Here is a 22,409-nt window from a genome sequence, read left to right as displayed (position 1 = left end):
ATTCCAAAGTGAATGGACAAATTCCCTGGAGAAAAAGCCACCATGGGCTACTAAATACAAAGACATAAACTCGTCTCACCTTTTTTTCCCCCTCCACCCTTTTGCTTTGCTCTTTTTGGGTGACATTTCCATCTTTGAGAGAAAGCCAGAGCTGTTCCTGGAGGGTGATCATTCCACAGGCGCCTTTTGGTCTGTCTGAGGTCACTTCCTCCAGGAGTCCCTAGCACTACAAAAAGCAGAAATGCCTATGCATATGCAAATTATTTGCAACTGTCTATTAGTGTGCATGCAATAGCATACAGAAATCCTATCAGCTCTGGGCTTGCGCCTCTTTGCCTTGCTCTGCCACGGTACACACACGCACCGGTGAGCTCTCCTTGGAGGCATGGGATCCAGTACGTGAGGATGGGTCTGAAACCTTCAAGACAGCCAAAGTCTGCCGAGAGGATTGGGCAAGGGGTTCCTGAGCAGTAGGCAGCGAAATTCAGAGCAGGCTGCTCCTGCTTGCTGCTGTTCCCATGGAAACAGGGGAAAGGCGAGAGGAAACGCATCCCCAGCCTCTTTTGAAGATGAGCTCCCTCAGCAGCACCCTCGGCTGCCACACCTATTCCCATCAGAAGCAGTGGATGGCAATTCCCCTCGGATGAGTCTCCTTGAGTGAGACCACCAGGTCTACCGACCGTCCCTTCCCCATCCCAGCCAACAGAGTGGGCAAGAGCAAGCCACTCATCCCAACCCCACGGCTGAGCCTCAGAGCTCAGAAAAAGGGAAGCAATTTCCAGCAAATTCTGCAGCTGATGTTTTTCCCCAGTTTGGATCTGTGGAAGTACCTGCAAGGACACCTGCTTTCCCAAGGCTGTCAAGGAAGCTGGGCTCTGCCGGCAATAGCTGGACCTGGATGAGTCTGGCCCCTTCCTGAGCTCTGTGTGTGTGTGTGTCCCCTGACGATGCTGTGAGTTTAGGTTGAGGGTGTGCAGAGACTTTCCCGCTTGTCCCTGCAACCAAGGAGGTTAGGTCTACGGGTGAAAGACGCTGCAGTTGGCTCTGTGACACCTAGTTGAGCATCCCTGGGAGATCAGCGAAGATGCTGCCTGACCTAAGGTTTTCCCCTGAGTGCTGGCATTAGCGCTAATGGTCAGCCTTACCCCCCAGACCAGCTGGGGCTGCCCACGGATTAGAAAAACATCGCCAGAGCTCACGCAAAGCACCCCTGGTCCTCCGAGCTCTCCCACTTCATGCCGAGGGGAGGAAAACCCACCGGACCCCCTCACCTCCCCATCACCAGCCCGGCCGGGGCCGAAGCCCTCCCAGCCGCCCCCGTCCAGCCCGACGCCCCCTCGGCGGGTCTGGGAGCGGGACCCCTTCCCAGCAGCGCCCTGGACGGCAGCTCCGCTCCTGGTGGGGCTCCCGATGGGCGGTCGCACCGCGCTCCCTGCCTGCTTCCCTGCCTGTCGCCGGCGCCTCAAGGTCACCCGCCGCCCCGCTCGGGGCGGGCGCGGATCCCGCCGCGCCCCCATCCCCATCCCACCCCCATCCCGTCGTACCCCCCGCCCTCGCCCTCCGCCGCGGCCCTCCCACCGCGGCTCTGCCCGCCCTCCGCCGCGCCGGGCGCGGGCGCGGGAGCGGCGCTGCGCTGCGGCGGGGGCCGGGTGGCCGGTGGCCGGCGGGCGGCGAGCGCTGCCGCCCTGCCGGGGCTGGGGGCCATGCCGCCGCGCCGCCCGCCCGCCGCGCCGCCCCGCCGCCCGCCCGGCGACCGGCGAGGCAGCGCCCGGCGGCGGGCGGGATAATGCGGCTGCCCAGCCCGCAGGCACCGCCAGCGGGGTGCCCCCGCCGCCGCCGCCGCCATGTCCCCCCCCGGCCTCGGCGGCCGCCGCCAGCGAGGGAGGCAGCAGCACGCCGGTGCCTCCGGAGGAGGAGGCGGAGGGGGCCCGAGAGGAGGTGAGGAGAGCGGCCGTCCCCCCACCCCCCGGCCCGGGGCTGCCCCCGACCACCCTCCCTCGCCCGCTCCATCCCTCCCCGCCCGCTTTGCATGGCGTGCTTACTGACCGCCCCGCCGCGGGCCGGGACGGGCTTTGCCCGCACAGGTACAGACCCCCCTCGCCGGGAGCCCCTCTCCCCTCCTGCGGCCCCGGGGCTGCGGTGCGGGGCCGGCGGGGGCAGGGAGGGGGCGAGGAAAGCCGCCTGTCGGTCGCCGGCCGCCGGCAGGCTGCCCGTCGCCCCGGCCCCGCATCTCCATGTCGCTCGCCTGTCACTTCGGGCTCGCCGCGATGCCACCGGGGCTGGAAGGGGGGCAAGCAGCCAGCGGCGGCCGGGGCCGGGGATGGGGATGGCTGGGGTGTAGGAGGAAGGGGGAAGATCACAAAAGAGAAGTGCTGCTTGGGCTTGCTGCAATGGGAAGAGGTTGTTATGCTTGGGAGAAATGGATATGGGGACATTCCCCCCCCCTTCCTGGGTCTGGCTTGGGGGAGGGGGGGTGCCAGGGGGTGGCACAGCTGCCTGGGTCTCTGTGAGGGGGGACACGGTGGGCAGCAGGGGAGAGGGCCTGGGGACATGGTGAAGCCGGGGGTCATCGCTGGTGGAGGATGGTTGGGAGAGCGGAAGGTGCAGACTGGGGCAGGCCAGGTACCAGCACAGCCTTGCCTCTAGGTATGCTGCAGTGTCTCCCCACCACCAGCTGGTGACTTTTCTGGAGTCCAGACAGAAAATGCCCAAAAGGGTGAGGAGCAGGGTGCTCTGTGCCTTGGGAGCAGCACGGGGAGGCAGGTGTGGGAACCCCTTTGTCTGCCCCCACAGATCCTGCTTGCAGCTCGGGCTTCCCAAGAGGAGAGGAAGCAACCGCACTGGCTAGCAAGACCCACCTTATGCTATGGGGCTGGTGGCCCATGCCAGGCAGCTGGGTAGTGTAGGGAGGGCAGCATTCTCCTGACGTGGTGGGTTGTCCTCACTGGTGAGACCACAGCTCAAAGGGCAGCTTGGGGGGTTGCTCGGAAGCTGGTGCATCACTCATCCTCTGCTGTTGAGGAGCTGCGGTTAGCAAGTGCTGCATAATCCCGGTGTTCTCTGCCTCCTTGGTTTAGGAAGAACATGCATGCCCGTGCATGGTTATTCTATATATACAGACTTATATTTAGATATAAATAATTGTGGGAGAGGAATGATGAAGTTCAAGGACTGGGAAGCTGTACAAATACCATATACTCTGCTCTGTGGCTGCTCCTCTGTTCCTGCTTCCATTCAGCAATCCCTGGCGCCAAGAGCCCAGGCTCTCCAAACAGATCCTGACCGGTGAAGCTAAACCGTGAAGCACCTTTTTAGCGTGAGGACATGCTTGTGCCATGCTGGGACATGGTGTCTTGGCCCCATTGCGGTGGCAGTGCTGGCGCTACATTCAAGAGAGCACAGTGGCTTTTGAGAGGTGCCAGAGTGAGAGCCGGTTTGGATGAAAGAAGCGTAGCAGGAGCAGTGCCCGGGTGAGTTTCCCTCGCCTACAGTGTCTTCTGCCTCACGGGGATTACGAGAAGATCGTCTGGGCTTTGATTGCTCTGCGGTGGCAGCCAACTAGGGTGTCAGTATAATCTTACCCCGTGGGAGCAGGCAGAAGGGCTACAGTCCATGACCTGCACTGTTTAGGCTAAGAGCATGCTTCCCGCGGCCAGAAGCTATCGCAGACTTGCATGAAGCAGCTGGTGGAGGAGAGGGAAGCAGCAGCCTCTCCTGACAGTGCCATGCTTGCTGGTGTCTCATCTGAAGCAATGAGGAGAGACCTTAGTGGAGAGCTAGGATTCACGGACTGACCGAGGGCAATCCTCTCATTTTCAGATATATCGTGAGGGGAGGGTGTTCCTGTTCCCCTATAGTGCCTGTGTAAGGCCGTAGGAGCAGTGCCCAACTGGAAGGGTCCATTGGCCAGGGCTGGCAGGGAGCCAGAGGAGGTGCCTGGGGACTGGAAAATGGGAAGTGAGCTCTGCCATGTTTGAGGGTGCTTCATATTGACATGTCTTGTGTCACTGTACCTCGGAGCCATGCAAGACTTCAGGTGCAGCTCAGCTTGTCCCAGCAAGGCAAGCAGCAAAAGCTATTGGCCGGAACGGGCTGTGGCGGGCTGTCCCTGTTGGCGTCACATGCATACACCTACACTTACTGGTGATGAGCTGAATCTCACTCAGCAATCCATTTCCACCTTGGAGGGTATGAAATGCCAGGGAACAAGCTTTTCAGCCTGGTAACAAGCAAAAAAATGTCCTTGTCCTGCTGCTCAGGTGGGATCCGACGGAGGGAACCAGTCCTCCTCCAAGTTGCTGTGTAAAATGGAGACCTTGGTACCATTGCAGAAGCTGACTGCTGGCAGGGTTCCCTGGCTCCTAGATGCTCAGCCTTCCCCTTTCCTCTGCAGTTGGCAATGCTGCCAGCCTGGGGTTGAGCCAGCTCGCTCTTCTAGGCAGGTGGTTCCTGAGTCTGGGCGGTTGGCATGTGGGGTGTGATGTGGGGGGTTTGCTGGGACCATCCTGATCAAGAATTGCCAATGTCTGTCCGGGGCCTTGGAAGACGATGGCAGTTCCTAGAAATGACTGGATCCTCCCTACCGGCCTTGTTCTAGGGATTTGAGGTCAAAGGGGACAGGGCTTATTAAATTCTTGCGTGATGTAAGCAAATCGGCAGGGCAGGGCCATGGAAACTGATGCTCAGGAATCCCACTGGAGTCCCCTGCAAGCTGCTGCCACAGCCTGGCACTCAGGAGCTACCTGGGCCTTCGGGCTGCTGCTCTGGGGCTTTTGATTCATTTTTTTCAGCCCCGTAGAGGGCTGTCTCTAGGACACCTAACCCTGTGAACCCCAGCACATCTTGTAAAGTGAAGGCTTAGCATTCTGGGGGTGAATTGAGAGTTTCAGGCTGGTCTCTGCAGGGAGAAGCAGGTGAGAGGTGCGGGAGGTGAGGACATGGGAACGCTTGTTAAATGGAGGGATGGTAGCGGGACAGGCTTTTTCAGAGAAGAGCTTTGGGGAGCTTGAAGGATTTCTGGAGTTGTTTAGTGTTCAAAGTTGTAGGGTCCAGGTTGTAGGGGTGATGAAGGTGTTTTGGCCCATGTGCTTTGCCACCGGGGCTCTGGACAGGTTTATCTCCTCAAGACTTTCTTGAGAAGAGGATTTCTCATATCTCAAAGGAGTTCAGTGCAAGCAGTGATGGGGACCCTCTCTTCTACTGCCTCTGCCCTGTGCCTTGCAGGCATCTCCATTTGCTTCATGGCTGCTCCGAAGTCATCACCTCCGCTCCTTCCTGTCCATCCCAGAGCAGCAGCTGCAGGTGTGGGACTCCATCTCCTTTCACCTCAGGGGGCAACGTCAGAGCCAAACGCTTTGTGTGAGGGAGGGGGGGCTGTAGCAACACTCTACCCCTTGCCCTTCCCAATGTGTGTTACGATTAGCATCCAGGCGCCTGGCAAGGGTTATCCCATGTGTTCTACATGGTGAACTGAAGCAGAGAGAAGAGCATTGACTGGAGTCCCACAAAGGGGCTGGCCAAGCCACGGCTGGACCAGTTCTGCCCTCTAGCACTGCAGAGATGTTCAGGTGCACCTGCAATAGCGGATTTGCTCACCACTCTCCAGTGCTCGAGCCTGAGCAATGGGGGAGGGTCCCAGTGATGGAGGAAAGCCTTGTTTGCGGTGAAGTAGGGCAAGCATTTCGCCTCGTTCCACCAGACTGCAGCGGGCAGATGATGATGGCGTTTATATCAGAGCCTGCTCTCCTCCCAGTGACACTGTTCTGGGACAGAAAGGATTTCCATTTCCCCAGCTTCCTCATCTGCTTGTTTGCTGTGCTGGACTTCTCCAAGGCAGGTAAAGAGCTCAAGGAGGCAACCTTATTCAGCTGCTTCTGCAGGGGAAAGCCGTGGAGCTGGTTGTTTGCTCCTGTGAGCCCTTTGCAGCCCGGGAGAGAAGCAGGGATGCTGCAGTTCCTACTGGGATTAGACTCTGCAGCTGGCTCCTCCTCCATCTCTGCTGTGGTTGTATCCCCTGTCGTTGGCACTTGACCAGCTTTCCGAAACCCCACCAGCACAGCCGATGTGTATGTGTTTTACCTCAAAAGCCTAGGACAAAACTGGGTTGTAAACAGTTTACAGCAGGGGTTAGCGTGACCCTGTAAAAGCGCTGCAGTATCTAAGTGCTGCGTAGTCCTTAAGGAGGAGACTAATGCGTGGACTAGGGCCCTGCTAACACAGTTCCTGGAACCAAGCCTGAGCTGCATCGCACTCCCTGCCGCCCTGCCCCGGCTGGGTCACCGCAGCAGGGCTTGCCTGCATCTCCGCAGGGCGACAGCCAGCATCGCCCTTCTCCCGAGTGGGACAAGGCAGACAGTGCGGGATATGAGGGGACGGGGAGCCACTGGGAGCTGGAATTTGCTTTTCCAAGATGGACCTGGCCAAAGACCTGCTTCCCTGGTGCCCCTTCCCCAAGTTGTCAAATGAGCGAGCTGAATGCTTTGATTTATTCCTTGTGCTCCGTTTGCAGATCCCCCCACCCCCCCACACCCCGCAAAACAAGGCACTGTGCAAGCCCTCGCACCCCACAGACACCCCAGGGTTCCCGTGTGCCTTGCAACTCCTGCTGAGACCCCCCCGTGCTTCCTCCTTTGGCCGAGCAGTCCCCTTAGAGCCCCGCAGCCAGGGCTGCCGCTGCCGGGGAGGATTTGCCATGCAGAAGGCAGCAGTGGGAGAGGAAACCTTCAGCCGCCTGGGTAGTGTCACAGCAATCCAGCACGAGAGAGCCGCGCTGCAGCCGAGAGAAGGGCCGAGGGATCCGGGCTGGCTCTAGTAACCACAGCATGGACCTGAGGGTGCAGCTCGGGCAGCTCTGCCTGCTGGGTGCCCCCCCTTCCTCTCCCTGCTCCCTTTTCTCTTCCCCGGGGATTCAGTTCTTGCCCCGTGACCGTGAGGCTGCTGCAGTGGAGGGTTCGCCCTGGGAAGACTGGAGCACACACGTGTCCATGCCGGGGCGGCCGAGCAGAGCCACGCTGCACCCCTCGGTGTTGCCTGCAGACCAGCACTACCCCCCTGCCTTCCCCGGGCTCTGTGTCTCTGTCACCGGTTCTCGCTCTCAGCCGGTTGCCTCAAAGAGGGGGGCTCAGCACTACTGGTGCTTGAGGGACCCCCAGGGGGATATGCCACTGTCCCCTTTGCCACCGGCGGTCCCCCTGGATGTGCCACCTGCTCCGCTCGTGGCGTGCTGGCTGCTGGGGCGGGCGGGAAGGGAAGCTCCTTGCCTCCAGGAGAGAAACCTCTGTTGGAGATTTGGGCTGGATCCAGCCCTGCTAATCGCAGTGGCAGATGTCCCACTGGCATGGGGTGGACCAGGCTTTGGCAAGGTGTAGGGAGTGAAGATTAGCATGTGGGACACTAGGGGTTCAAACCAGGGCTGAGGGGCTCTTCAGGGAGAGCAGGGGGGATTTCCTAGAGGAAAGAAGAGGACAAGACCTGTCCCTAGACCTGCCAGTGGTGTTGCGACCTCTGGTTCTTGCTTTAATTTTTCCTTTTCATGCAAGGGTGAAAGTGCCTCCCCTACTTTCTGGCAGCGTGAGTCCATTAAGCTCTTTGGGATCCCTGGATGAAAGACCTCTCCAGCCCAGTGTGCTCAGGAATGGAGGAGGGATGGGGCCAGGCCATCACTGTCCTGTGTGGTGTCATTACAGCTGGCGTTAGCCCCTACGACGGTGGAGGTGAGCTCAGGAGCCATGCTGCTGTGTGCAGCTGGGGAGGGAGAGCAAAGCTGAAAGCCTCTTAGAGAGTTTAGTGGCATCTGCACTAGGCGGGGGTTCTTGTCCCCCTCTCACATTTGGAGATTGTTGGGTTGGATGGCATTAGGACTGGATGAAGTCTTTTGTATAAGAAAGCAAATAAACTCTTTGCACGTTCTCCCTTTGGGTGCGATAATGTCAGGTCTCACTGACCAACCTGGATCAATACTTGAGACTTCAGGGTGTTGCAGAGAGCGACAGTGGTTTCCTTAAGTGGGGTTTTTCCCGGGTCTTTGTGAAACCCTGCACAGTTCCTCTGGTGAAGGCACCAGTGCAATCTCTTTTAAAAGTCCTGTTGCTGAAGTCCTGTCCTTTCTTCACCATGAAAGATCTGAGATCGGTTTTTCCAGAAGTGTGGGCTGTCACAGCCAAATCCCAGTGCAGGCAGGGACATTTGCTGGCAGCCATGACCCACAGCTTGCCCTTTCTGCTGCTGCAGATGGGTAGGGTACTCTTCTCTTACAGCCTGAACACCTTTTAGGATATTATTCTATATTCACTTACTCTCCCACCAGAGGTGGCTGCATTTCAGTTGTGGAAAAGTACTTTCCGGTTTGTATGGTTTATAAAGCACTTGAGAAGCACTTCAGAGCCCCTTGGGCTGCCAAGTGTTGTGGTGGGAATCGCCATTACCAAATAGAGGCTTTTCCAGCTGCAGAAGGTCTGTTTCTCCGCCTTACAGGCACCCCGGGCAGCTTGTGCTGCCCTGGTAGGAGAAATCTGAATGTTGCTGTTGGTCATTACTGGGAAAGGGGGGGAAGTGAGAGGCACAGTGGGATGAGCTGTGGTGAGGTCTTCAGGGGGGACAACCCAGTAGTTAGAGCTGCCTGCGCTGGTGGGATGGGAGCGGACACCAAGGTATGTGGGAGAGATCCCCCAGCCTCCATCTTGCTGGGCTTCAGTACCCCTCCCTGGGACATGGCACTGGTGGGCGTTACTCCCCTTTGAAGAAGGGGGATGCTCAGGTTGCGGGCAGGCAGAGTTTCCCTCTGCTGCTCTCCTCCACATCCAGCTGGGCTCTGGCTGTCTCTCAAGGAGGGGCAGAGTACCACGAAGGTAATGGAGGGGTGACAGCTGCCCACACTGTGGGACTGTCATCCTGGGGGAGATCCCAGCCTCCGGCCTGCCCGCTGAGGCTAGGAGCCCTACGGTTTCTGCTGTTTGTCCCCATTTGTGGAGCTACAGGGATGCCACTGCTGCCTGCTCCCCATCCCCTTGCTGCTGCAGCTTACTGACTCCTCTCTTGTTTTCTCTCCCCTTCTCCTGGTCCCCTGGAGCAGCAGCGGCCGGTGAAACAGTCTCTCAGCAAGTCCCTGTGCCGAGAGTCCCACTGGAAATGCCTGCTGCTATCCCTCCTCATGTACGGCTGCATGGGAGCCATGACCTGGTGCCATGTCACCAAGGTGACCCGACTGACCTTTGACAGCGCTTACAAGGGCAAGTCCATGATGTACCACGACAGCCCCTGTTCCAACGGCTACGTCTACATCCCCTTGGCCTTCCTGGTGATGCTCTACGTGGTGTACCTGGTGGAGTGCTGGCACTGCTACACTCGCAACGAGCTGCAGTACAAAGTGGACGTGGAGAGCGTGCACGAGCGCGTGCAGCGGATGCAGCAGGCGACCCCCTGCATCTGGTGGAAGGCCATCAGCTATCACTATGTCCGCCGGACCCGGCAGGTTACCCGCTACCGCAACGGGGACGCCTACACCACCACCCAAGTGTATCACGAGCGGGTCAACACCCATGTGGCAGAGGCCGAGTTTGATTATTCCAATTGTGGAGTTAAGGACATCTCCAAGGACCTCATTGACTTGGAGAGCTACCCAGCCACGCGGCTCCGCTTCACCAAGTGTTTCAGCTTTGCCAACGTGGAGTCGGAGAACTCCTACCTGACCCAGCGGGCCCGCTTCTTCACGGAGAACGAGGGCCTAGATGACTACATGGAGGCCAGGGAGGGGATGCACCTCAAAAACGTGGACTTCAAGGAATACATGGTGGCCTTTTCCGATCCGGACAACCTGCCTTGGTATGTATCCCACTATGTCTTCTGGGTGGCGGCTCTGCTGACCCTATCCTGGCCCCTGCGGGTGCTAAACGAGTACCGCACCTCCTACGTCCATTACCACGTGGAGAAACTCTTTGGGTTCGACTACGTGGCGGTGACACCGGCTGAGGAGCGCTCCTTCTGCCGGAGGATGCCCCGCGTCAACACGGTGGACAGCACTGAGCTGGAGTGGCACATCCGATCCAACCAGCAGCTGGTGCCCAGCTACTCGGAAGCGGTCCTGATGGACTTGGTGGGGCTTTCCGGCTGCACCAGCTACTCCGCTTGCCGGTACGGGGGCTACCGGCAGAACTGCGAGCGGTGCCACAGGACTATAAGCAGCTCCTCCATCTTCTCCCGCAGTGCCCTGAGCATCTGCAATGGCAGCCCCAGGATCCCCTTCAGCAGCAGCCGCTTCTCCCTGGGCCGCCTGTATGGCTCCCGACGCAGCTGCCTCTGGCAGAGCCGGAGCGGGAGCCTGAACGAGCAGAGCTGTCCCACCGAGCAGACCCGCCTCTCCAGCCAGGTGACTGTGGAGGAGGAAGATCCCCCTCCTTACCAGGATGCCCTCTACTTCCCTGTCCTCATCGTGCACCGCAATGAAGGCTGCCTGAACCATGACCACCGTCACCTCCACCGCAACGGGTCCTGCGTGGAGACCTCACTGTGAAAGCAGAGGGCGGTGAGATCTCGTTGTCCATTGCCTGGCCCAAGCCAGCGCAGGATTTGGGGAGAGGAGCACAGGGGAGGGAGATGGCCCAGGAGGACATCAGGATGGAGCGGACACGGCATCTCACTCCGACAGCCAGCAAAAGCTCCCCTCGCCGTGGCTCTGACCTCCCGGAGGGGTGAGTGCTAATGCTCCCCCTGACATGGCACAGAACTCTAGACCAACCACCACATGCAAAAAAAAAAAACAACAACCCAACCCAACCAACCCAACCCCAAAACCGTAATTCATGGCATCAAGATCCAAAGGGGGGAATAAAAAGACAGGCCTGGTGCAGGGAGTGCGGTGCTTTGGCTCCCAGCCCTGGCTCCAGGCTTACTTGTGCTCTGAGGAACCAGCAGCCACCAGAAAGCGCCCTGCTGCACCTCTGCCTGCCCTGCTGCCCACGCTGGAGCGAGACCTCTCGCAGGGTGGAGGGGAACGGGCCCCCTGGGAGCAGCGTGAAACTGCCTGTGCCTGAAGGTCTGGGGCACCCAGGCGCGTGGAGCCGAGCGGCAGGTTAGAGCAAAGGCTGAAAGCCACAAATCCAGCTCTTCCCCTTCCCCATGACCGTTCCCCACCCTCCCCACTGTTTTTTTTTAGACCATGCTTCGACTGTTACTCTGTTCTCACTGCTGGGAATGGCACCGCCTCCAGAGGATCCCAGGCTCGGCTCCTTAGGAAGCCTTGGCACGCCAGCTCCAAGAGTCAGCATTCCCTCGGTAAAGGGCTTTCGGTTTGGGATTACAGCAGGCAGGCAGCACCGGGAAAGGGATGAATGTGCAAACCCAGACGGAGCGGGGATCTGTGGCACTACTGATCCGCTTGCTGGAGGAGGGCTCAGCTGGAAGGAGAAAACGGGAGGCCCCCGGTGAGCTGGGGAAGGGGAAGAGGATGGCACGGGGACAGGCATCGTGGTAACAGGCAGCGTGTCAAGTGGCTGGGGTCCCTTCCTGGCTTTGAAGTGTGCCCTAATCGGTTCAGACAAGCATCAAGGAAGGCTCTGGTAGGTTCATCTGCAGTTCGCCTATTGATAATAGAGCGGCAGGTTCGTGCATGTCTGCAAGAGTGAATTTTGCGTGAGATCAGGCTGGGCTCTGGCTGCAGGCTCTGAGCTGCAGGCTCCTGGCAGCCTGGTTTTGGCAGAGGGCTCTGAAGGGCTTGGGGGAAGAACTGTAAAAGCACATTGGAGCATCGGGAATCTGGGCTGGGGAAATGAGGAGCAATGGGATTCCCCTTCTGTGGACCCCCACTGTGGGTGCAGGACCCACGTCTGGCAGGCAGGGAGGTGTCTGCCATGAGGGATGCTCTGCAGAACAGATACTGGGGATATGTTAGAGGGTAACCTGCTTAAAACCAGGCGGTTTGCCCTACAGAGGTTTTTGCAGAGAGGTGTCAGGCTGTGAGAAGTGAGGTGGCTTCTGTGTAGCCCATTAGCCCCTGGGTTCCACTGCCTTGCTCTTGTCAGGGCAGGTTGGCCTGCTCTGAGCTCTGTGCTGCCCCTTCTGTCCTGCCGGGAAGGATCTTGGCGATGCTGAGCAAGGAGCCTTTGTGTCACTGAAGCTGCATCAGTGGCTGCAGCGCGCAGGCACCCAGCTTTTCCTTCTCTGTCAACACCATCCCCAGATCTCTCGTGTCCCTGTTCTGGGAAAAGCTGTCTCCTTTTCAGTCAGCTCTTTGGGGGAGTGCGTGCCAAATCAGCCAGCGATTTCTCCAGGCGGCGCTGCTCCTCAGCCTCACCACACTTCCCTCATCCACTGGGGCAAACAACAGCTGAGAACAGCAGGTCTTGGGTGACAGGAGCAAGTCTGTTAGCAGCTGGGCATTCGGGCTTGGTGCCTGCCTCTGCATCCATTGCAGAAGGGCAAGATGCAACAGCAAACAGTAAGGCTTTTTATTTAGTTCAGCCAGTCTTGCCTCTGCCAATTTATTAATGGAGGATCTGTCATGCTGCTGTACTGCTTCCTCCCAGATCCTGGGGAGGCTGCAAATGCACCCTTCCACCACATCAGTCCTCTTTTGAAAATCATCTCTTGATGGCAAGCCTGGAGCGGTCAGCACCTGTGGGCATTTTAAGGCTCTGGTTGGCTTTGCCTCCAGAGTGGTCTGTTCTTCTGCTCTTTGTGCCTTGCCTGTCCTGGTCAGTGTCTCTTGCCCTTGTCCTTCTGGATCTCAAGTGATAGACTCCAAACAACGGCAATTTGAACAGAAAAGCCCTTAAAATTGCACTTTTATGATTCTGTCTTGTCACCTGCCCTTACTGTCACTACCGGACCTAGATGTTGGCTTAAATAGGAGGGTCCCTTTGAGAACAGGGAAGCATAAGGTCTCCCGTGTGGATACATCCTTCTCCGTGTTTTGTTCTTGTCGTTAATGGTACAGATTCAGACTGGGTGAAAGCGGCCACAGCCCCCTTGGCTGCCCTGGGATTTTTTTGCTTAGTGATGACATTTGGCTTGCTGTGCACTTGTGCTTCTCCCTCCAAGGGCCTAATGTGAGCCAAGGCCAATGCCGAGGATCCTCGTCACTCCGGGGAGTTAATGGTGTGTGCTTGTATGTCCTGGTGAATCAGGACGCTTTCAGTCAGGGGCGCTGCAATGGGTCATTAGTGAGGAACATGTTCTGCTTGTCCTTCCCAACATGTTGTCTTTGAAATCTCCTACACATTGCTTAAATTAGGCTGTGATGTCTCATCTTTCTATCTTCAGCCTCCAAGGTGCCTTGGACAGATGGACTTATCAAAGGTTTGGCAGGCCTTTTAGCTCCCTAGGGCAAAGACAGTCCTCAGAATAGGGACAGATTAGTAGGGTCTCTGGGCCCTGGTCCTTTAGCACCTGCATCAGAGTTCTGCTTTCAGGCACCTTGTCCTCCACTCTTTCTAGTCTTCTTCATGAGATTGACTCAATTTGTTCCTCTGGCCCCATTTTCACCCATGAATTCTTATTCTGGAGGTGGTCTGTCCAGGGGGATACACATGTCTTTGAGGCTCGGCTGCTGCGATGGCCTGCGGGATCTGTGCAGAGTCCCCGTGCACATAGTGCCAGCCGCAGCCAGGTCCCAGACATAGTCCCAGTGCCATGGTCTGTGACCATGCAAGACCCACAGCACCCTGAGGAGAAGTGAGACCTCTCTCACCAGTACTCTCTGCTGCCCACCAGGATTTCTCGGAGATCCCTCCTCATATTCTTTGCCCTCTTGCCCCACTGCACCTGTGGGAACTGCCCCTGGGGTCCAGCTTACTCCATTCTTGCCAGGCTGGAGACCTTCCTGCCCTGTCTTAGGCTGAGGAAAGGGGGATGTCATGCTTGGGCATGGGAGAGGAGCAGGACTGGGCGGGAGGGACGGGAGCTGCCTGGTGGCTTGGCAGAATTATGGTGGAGCTGAAGAGGACAGACTGAAACTGGGGTTGGGCTCCCTCTCCTTCTCCCTGCCTACAATGGCAGGGCATCACATCTAGCCAGGTGGGGAACTTCATAGCAGAAAACTGGGCTCTCCCTTCCCACCCCCGGCGTGGGACGCAGCCAGCAGAAGGGGTGTGCGTGTCTAGGTTTCCTCCTAAGCGTTGGCAAAGGACCCTGCTGCCCTGGGCAAAGGGCAGCTGGTTTAATTCTCCTTGCGGCTCAGGTTATCAGCACAGATGTCCAAAGATGGTCTGTCCCTGTTCTGGCACACAGCCTGTCCGTGGTGGAGTGGTCCCATCTCCCCCCGGCAGGCAGACAGCCACCCGCCACAGCTCCAGGCTGAGCAGCAGTTAGGCGCCTGCTCTTCCTGCAGACTTGTGTCTGCTCTCTGCCGTGTCTCCGTCGGTGATGGCGATTCCTTTGGCAGCTCAGCCGATGGCCTGGTCTGCTCCACTCATGATAGCCTGCTCCCTGATATCTAACCTGAATTCTCCCTGCTGTATCTTAATGCCATTACTTCTCCTCCACTGACTGGTGAGTTTAATTGGCTCTGCTCCTTTTCCCCATGGCCTTCCCAACACAAGCAGGCGTTATCTGGTCTCTGCAGCCTTCCTCCCTTCCCCGATCCCAGTGTCTTCTCTCCCTCAGGATCTTACCGGGCAAACCCTGGCTTGCGTGATGGTGTGGAAGTTTTCCCTGTGTAGCGAGACTGTCCTTCCTGCTCTGAGCCTGGGCGAGAGGAGAGGGACAAAGGTGCAAGCAGTGCCTTGGTCTGTCAGGCTGGCAGGTGTTCTCATTTCTGGTGCAGATCTCTTCAAAGCCAGCGAAGTGCACGGTGTGGCCGGCCCCTTACGCAAGGAAAGCCAGGACTGCCCGCATCACCCTTTGGGAAGGTGAAAGCCAGGTGCTTGTCAGCACCAGGGGGCAATACATAGAGCACCTCCGCAGTCAGACGGCTTTGTTTTTTTCCATACGTCATTCACCCGTTGCAGCTTTCCATGGGCCGAGAGTCAGGCTCAGCACTGCACTTGTCAGCACGCTTTCCTCTCATACCCGGACGAGTGAAGTGGGAACACTGCCAGCTCCTCTTCCTGGTGTTTCTTGGCATTAATACATCCCTAAAAGAGACCTAGTCCTCACTGCTGCAAGGCCGGACAATAAGTTTGGGCTACTTGGTGTTTCCCATTGCTGGCAGTATACTTGCTGGGTACTTAAAAGCTCTCCAGTGTTCCTGAAGTAGAAAAAGAGAGAGAATGAGCATGTGACAAGCTCTGGATTAGCTGATCTTCAAGACACGTCACCACCCATTTATCTATCTTTCAGCACACACTGGAAGCTTCCCAGATAACACCCAGCTCTTTGTTCATGGAGAACTTGTTGATCCCACTGCATGTCATGCAGACCACACCAGGGAGGAAGATTTCAGTGAGGGCTTTCAGGTTGAGCAACTGTAGGAGCATTTGTTAGTACAAGGAGAGGGAATCTCATGGCCAAAGCCAAGCCTTCCAGAGCCACGCACCAGGCAAATAATACTCAGGATTAGTGCTGGGGAAGCTGCTGTTTTTCTGATTTCAAACAAGCACATCCTCCTTCCTTTCCTCTCCCCATAAAATGCACATCCTAGAGACCCAGCCCGTCCCTGCCCTCTTTGTTGTCACTCCGCTCACGCTCGAGAGGCTGGTCAGTAACTCTGGTGGATGCCCATGGAGAGGGGACTGCAGGAAGAGGTGGAAGTAGAAGTTTAAGAAAGTGGAAGTTTAAGAAAGTTATTTAGCATCCGATGCCAGTAACTTGCTACCTGCTGATTAGCCTGTGGGAAGAATAGTATCTTTTAAGCTCTCCCTCCAGCCTTTCCAACCATGGCTTCAGCATTGCTGCCTAATATCACCAGGGTGCTGCCTTACTTTTAGCAGGGTACGACCTTGCTGCAATGTGCTCCTACTCTGCTGCAGTAGCTGTGGGGCACGGGTCTGAAATACTCTAACACCACTAAGAAGCTGTTTTACCAAAGAGCTCTAAGTCTCAATTTGTGATAGGTGCTTCTAATCATGTTTCATTCGTGTTCAGTGGTTAGAATAAGGTCTGTATGAACATGATCTGGATCCATATCATCTCAGAAATGGGACATGGTTTAAGTGTTAGCTCTGTTTGGTAATACTGCCTCCTGCAATGCACGTGGGCCTAGAGTCTCCACTGACCCAGGTGCACATAGGCACCAAAGGCTGGTTCATAGGACCTGGGAGCCCAGTGGGGACTTGGGGCTGAGCCCGCCTACAGCTCTTTTCCCTGTGGGCATTGTGGAAAAGGGGGAAAAGGGCTCAGTCACATTTCAGGTCGAAATTAATGGGCTATGTTCATCCTAGTGTAATTTTACTGAAGCCAGTGGTACTATACCAATGGGAGCTTGGCTTAGCAACTCCTCAGAGTGGTCTGTCCTTGAGTCCAGACAAATTGATCTGTCACAGTGTTGCTTTGATGCATAGAGTTCATGTTGGGACTTGGCCAACATGAACGAATGTTGACTATCTACTGTCTCTGCAAGCAGTGGGTTGAATTTTTCTGCTCTGCTGCCTCCATCACAGCTGCTCCACCAAGGGAAATGTTATGCCCATGGACGCGATCTCGTCAACTCCCTCAAAAGCAAGCTAACAAGCAAATTGACCTCCACTGCACTGGGAGAAGAGCCTTCTCCCACAGGACCGTAGCCTTTCCGCACACAAGGGAAAAGAGGTCCCAAGGACAGAACTGAACCTGCAAGACCTGTGGCCTCATGGCCTCCCCTTCTTCCTCCCCTCCTCACCTCGTCCGTCTGTCTGTCTTGGGGGAGGGACAGTTTCTTTGTGGAGTTCAGCAAGCTCTTCTTCCTGCAGCTCGTAACCAGGCTCTACTAACAGGTACATCATCCACCTATGCAACACTTCCAGAAGCTGACGAGTTTTCAGGAGCCCGTTACAATGTGCGGCGTGGCCATCCAGCACTGAGAATAAGCACAGCGGCTGCTGGAAAGCTAGGTGGGTTTTATTCCTCCCCTCCTCCCGAGGAAGACTTTTTGTTGGGGCTTTTTGTTTGTTCATTTGGTTTTTGTAAAATTCATTTGGGGAAATGAAGCTTGTGAGAAATTGGTGCCCATCCTGAACCCTCCCTGGTCCTTTGAACTTCAGGAACGGATGGATCACCTACTGTGATTATAATTTAGCGGACTTTGTAGAGCAAAGTAACTTCACACAAAGACACACAAGGTTCTTTCACTCTCCATCAGCACAAGCTGCTTCTGCAATCTTAGCTACTCACATTAGTGAAAGAAAAAGCCTAGCTAGAATGTGGTGAGATGACTTAGTGTTTTGTATCAGTCCCATGGTCCCAATGTCCATTAGCAGTGCTGTCAGCTGCCGTGCCATGAATTAGGACTTTGGATGGCAGCCCACAAACCAGTCAGGGTGGAAAGGTTTGGAAAAACCCAAGGCCAAGTCTATACGGCTCTCCAGGAGCAGATGCAGAGAAAGGATCAGCCGAGAGCAGACATTGCCTCCTGCTCAGCCCAGCCAGAAGCTGGTGGGCTCGGTTTGTGCTGCCCCTGCCCCACCAGGGAGAGCCTGTCCCCAGGGGCTGAGCCAAGGGGAAGGAAAGTAACGCAGCATCTGACGAGGCAGCATGCACGGTTGGGAATAAAGAGGTGACAACTAGACACCAAAATAAGAGCAATTTCACTTTGGAAATGCCAACGGCTTTTTCAAACTGAAACGAGACTAAAAGCCCTTTAACAGTTGTGAGGAGTGTTTCAGGTTGCTGTTCCTTGCTTAAAAAAAATATTTTTTGACGATGAGGTGGATTTAAACACTCCACTTCAGTCAGCTCTCTTAGAAACGTGCAGTGCCGGTGGAAAAAAAAATGCTCAAGGAAGATTGGGATGGTGGCCCTGTGGCTTCGCAGTGGGGTGGGCTGGTCAGGAATGGAGGCTGGAGCTTAAAGCCTTCCTCTGCCCCTGGAGGTGTGACCTGGCCGTCCACCCAAGCACGTGTGCGTGGCAGGATGTGCTTTGGTGTCCTGGGACCCATGGTCCTGCAGAGGGTTGGTGTGTTTGTGGCTTTGGTCTGGCGTTGCCCGTCCGTCCTCACGGCAAGGGCTTTGCAGGGTGACAGAGCATTGCTTGTTCCTCGTGAGAGGAAACTCCTGACCTGGTTTTTGAGAGGAGATGGTGTGAAGTGTCACATTTGCTGCAGCGAGTGGCGGGGAGCAGGGATAAAAGCAGGGAGCAAGCTGTGTTTGAGAACAAGCTAATCCCTTGCTTGACTGCCTGAGATGGGAGAGCTGCTGGATCTGCTCCCCGGCCAACACTCTCCGCCTCTTCTCACCCTCCCCAAACCCCACGTGCAACCTGTCAAACTATGGACAGGTGACGACCTCAGGCGTGCTGGTGGCCAGACCTTACCAAAACCCCCTGCTTTGCCAGCGCACGGCCTTCCAACAACGCTCCCTGCCCTGGCGTGCCTCGTGCTCGCTTGGTGGAGGGACGGCACAGCCTGCAGAGGATTGCCACACAGCCTGGCCTCACTTTTGCATCATTTCGTGTTTTCCCAGAGAATTTCACGGCACTTCTCAGAGCCTTTGTGGACAGGAGAAGTTCCACAGACTGAAGTTAGAAAACAGAAGCCCCTGGCGTTTTGGTGGTCCTGATCTCTAGAGCCCTGGTGCTGCACCCTGGGGAGGAAAGGCAGGTTGGCTGTTGTGGCAGTGAGGGACCAGGGGACAGTGTCGCGGCGAAAGCAGCGTGTCTGCTGGGGGATGTCCGAACATGGGCCCTGTGCTTCTCCACTGGGACTGAAGGCAGCTTTGCTGTGGGCTGAACAAGGCGCAGCTGATGGAGGAGCTAGCTGAGGAGGGCAGAATAGCGTGTAAATGCGCAGCAAGACGCGTGGAGAGGAGGGGCTGTAGGAGGAAAAGCTGGAAAAGGCTTTGCAGATGTGGTGGTTTTTGCGGGAGGCATGAGGCAAGACAGGGCAGGAGACCGCTGTGCTGGAACAGCGGTGCGAGGCAGGGAGGGTGGCGGGGGTGGGGGGAAAGAAGGAGTGGGGAATTTGGCGGAGAAGCCCGGGAGCAAAGCGGTCTTTCAAAGCATGCTCTGGCGGAGGAGACAGGCGGGAGGTATTTCCAAGCTGAGGTGCCCAGGCCAAGCCTCGCTGCATCATCGGAGGCAGCGATGTTGCCTCCGAGCCCAGCACTGACAGCTCGAGCACGTGTCACCAAAACCACAACGGGTAATGCAGCCACAAGGTGTAAATGTCACTAATGAATAAATTGCCTTGTGCCTTGGAGAGCCTAATCCATCACGGCCGGGGACGGGGATCTGACAGGCTCGGCTATTTCAGGCACAGCCTGTAGAGAGGAGGAACTGCTTCATTTCTGAGCCGTCCCCTCCGCCTAGAGAAACCGATGGAAGGCTTGGCTCTGCGCTGCTCCTCAGCTTCCCAGCTGCATCAGTTCAGGCTTCATCCCTCTTCACTGCAACCGAAGGAAGGAGCAGGAGAGGGTCTAGGTTGGCCAAAAGTGCCCTGTCAGCAGGGCGGTGTATGGGCTTTGGCCGGGGCTGGCTGGCGAGGGGGTTTGGAGGGAGGCTGCTGCACAGAGGGCATGGGTGGTATAGGTGGGGCAACGCAGCGGGTCCCCAGCGATCAGGAGAGCTTGTATCAGTTGTCTGGGGTGCAGGGCCGCGGCCGGCATCAGGCATGTTTCAGGCCAGGAGAGCTTGGCACCATGTTTTACAAACTTGCCCTTTCCTCCCCAGTTCAGTTGCATAGTTTGCCCCTATAAGAGGTGACCTGGAAAGGCTCTGAGGCTCCCCCAGCCCAAGCCCTCACCCTCTCCGGAGACACGGCTCTACTCGGCTGTGCCGGGGGCAGCGCACAAGCCCCCCCACATTCCCCCCCTGCTGTTGAACCCCAGCTACCAGCACCTCGTCTGGCTCTGCAGAGGGCCAGCAGGTACCCGGCAGGCAGGGACAGGAGCTCAGTGTGGACAAATACAGCCCCGTCGGCGTAAAGGGGGGCTGAACTCAGCAACCATTTCCATGCACAGCCTCTGCCCATCCCCGCGGCAGCCTGCTCCTCCACCCCCAGTCGGTGCTCGAAATCAACCTGTCGTCCTGTTTGCAACATATGCCAGCGTGACACCTTGCAAATCGATGCCTGCGTCGCTGTGAGCACAAATGGCCAGGCTCGGGAAGTCGGCCACCAGCTCCCACCGCCGCTCAGAGCCGCAGAAACAGGGCTTGCCATCTGCTGCGGGAGGGAGCCAGCCAGGTGCCCCGGCTCCGGCCCGATGGTGTAGTCGAAGTGAAAGCCCTTGTGTCATTCCCCCTCCTTTACTACCCGGCCAGCCCCTGTTTTCCTCCCCTACCGTCACGCTGGCACAGACCCATGGGTGGGGGGATGCTCCCAGCTTGGCTGGAGTCCCTCTGCTGCTGAGTGCCACCGAGTGCTGCTTGCGCTGCATCAGCAGATGGCGACGGGAGGGGACACCAGCTCCCAAGCAAGGCGCCGGAGGTTGTTCCCTCCTCCAGATGGAGGCCCACAGCTGATCCCCCCACTCCTCAAAGCCCCACAGTACTCCTTGGGTATGGATCTCACAGGAGAGCTAAGGGGTCTGTACTGACCCTGTGCTGGCACGTGCCCTTCCCAGCACAGAGTGACCTGCTAGTGACTGCTCTGCAAGGCAGTCCCACACCTCCGTAACAAGAACTGAAGGTGACATTAATGACGGGAGCGTTCACACTCAGACAATCTGCTGTTGCTGTCAGTGCTTTCATTTTTACCAACTTGTGCGGCGAATGGTTCGAACTCTTGTGAACTGGCAGATAGTTGGTCTTGGGTGTGAGTGAGGGGTGCGGGCTGCTGGGTTTGGGCTTTGCTCTTTGGCCACGCGAGTGATGGGAGGGAAGGCAAAAGGTTCTTCAGGCACCAGCTGCCGGCCCAGGCGTTCCTGCGTGTGGCAGCAGCCCACGAGCGTGTTTGGAGGGCGCTCGGGAGGTGTTAACAGTCTTGGCCATTTGCAGGAAGAGGAGCCGTGAGTAAGCCGGCAAGCAAGTCAGCAGTTGTTTTGGGGATGATGCGTTTTCCCAGGCCCTTTTCTTTCCACCCCTGTTCCTCACTGGCTCTGGCTGCCAGTTCCTCCTCGTGTGCCCACTAGCATGTCTGAGGGATCTCGTCGCTGCCCTCCCAGCACGAGCTTTCATTGCACAACTGGCTGACCAGACCCAGCCCTGTACTTGGAGCTACAGGCAGGCTTGCCCAGGACCAGGCCACCCCCCATTAAGCTCCCACCCCACCCTCGCTGCTGGAGCTGCTCCTTCATCGGCCTGATGCTGATCTGGGTCTTTTCTGCTGTTTCTGAACACGAGTTCTCATCTCATTCAGGTGTGTCATTCAGTGGAAATATTTTGTAAACGCAAATAAGAAAGAAATAAATCTATTCAATACCTCGGTCTCGAGGATGGGAAACAAGTCATGGGAGGCGCCTGGGGGGGAGGTTTCACAGCTGCTGCCACCGGTTGGGTTTTCTGGTGGATGTAGCCCCTGGAGCATCCATGAATAGTTGGGAAGGGAGCTGCGCAGACCTGCGAGGGCTTGGGGATGAGCCCTGTCGGCACCCCTCGTGCGGCCACCGCTGCTGGGGACAGCCTCGCACTCCATCCTTTCTGATCTATAAGGGGGTGACACGGCGCAGGTAAAGGTCCTGTGGGCCGGCGGCACCGCAGGCGTCTGTATCCATCAGGCAGAGCAAGGCAGAAGCGGGTACGTGGCAAACAAATTCTTTTGTGAGCACTGGGAAACAAGTTTTTACTCTTCAACTCTGTCAATATGATCTAGCTCTGTCTGTCTCTCTCTCTATATATGTACAAACAGTATATCACAATGTTGCCTTTTTTGTTGGAAATATCAAAGTACAAAGATTGTAAACCAAATCGGTGTAATAAAAGTTTCAGATGATTCACTGAGGTGGCTGCCAGTGGTGGGTCTGTGAGCGCTGGCGCCGGGCAGGGCTGGGAGATGTGAAGCCCCTGCGATGCTCAGAGGGTGGGAGGGGATGGAGATCAGCCCCACTTGCTTAATTCCCTGCTGATCTGTCCTGAGGAGGGGGGATGTCAAAGGACCGAGGCAAATTGGGTACATGCCCTGTCCTGTCCCCAGGTGGCCACAGCCCATGGGGCAGAAGGAAGCTGCTCCATTTTCTTCCAGGCCCAAGGAAGCTGCTCCATTTTCATCCCTGTGGGATGTGTGGGTCAGCAGTCCTGCAGGAACCCCTCTAGCTTGAAGTTACGCAAAACACAGAATTTTTTGACTGATTTGCACGGAAGAGCCTTACTGGTGAAGGTGAGCATCCGGTTGTAAAGGATTCGCCTGTTTGCAAACCAGGCTGGAACTGATCAATGGCAGCGCAACCTAAAGCAGGAAGCTGGTGGAGAGACC

The 22,409-nt window shown here is 56.8% G+C and overlaps 1 protein-coding gene across 1 annotated transcript; it reads left to right on the top strand.

Moving 5' to 3' along the window:
- Positions 1-385: 385 nt before the first annotated feature.
- Positions 386-21,935, top strand: TMEM151B (transmembrane protein 151B). Its single transcript, XM_054194744.1, has 3 exons — positions 386-395; positions 1,766-1,938; positions 9,071-21,935. The coding sequence occupies exons 1-3, from the start codon at positions 386-388 to the stop codon at positions 10,505-10,507; spliced, it is 1,620 nt and encodes a 539-aa protein (XP_054050719.1). The 3' UTR covers positions 10,508-21,935.
- Positions 21,936-22,409: the final 474 nt, after the last annotated feature.

This window comes from Rissa tridactyla, chromosome 3 (genome assembly GCF_028500815.1).
Source record: "Rissa tridactyla isolate bRisTri1 chromosome 3, bRisTri1.patW.cur.20221130, whole genome shotgun sequence".
Classification (NCBI taxonomy): domain Eukaryota; kingdom Metazoa; phylum Chordata; class Aves; order Charadriiformes; family Laridae; genus Rissa; species Rissa tridactyla.
The sequence above is the reverse complement of the archived record's forward strand: the minus strand, read 5'-3'. Positions and strand labels throughout refer to the sequence as shown.

Bases quoted from the DNA above. Each gene is read 5' to 3' on its own strand.
- TMEM151B (XM_054194744.1), top strand. The intron at 1,939-9,070 runs GTGAGGAGAGCG...CCCCTGGAGCAG, and splicing joins CGGAGGGGGCCCGAGAGGAG to CAGCGGCCGGTGAAACAGTC.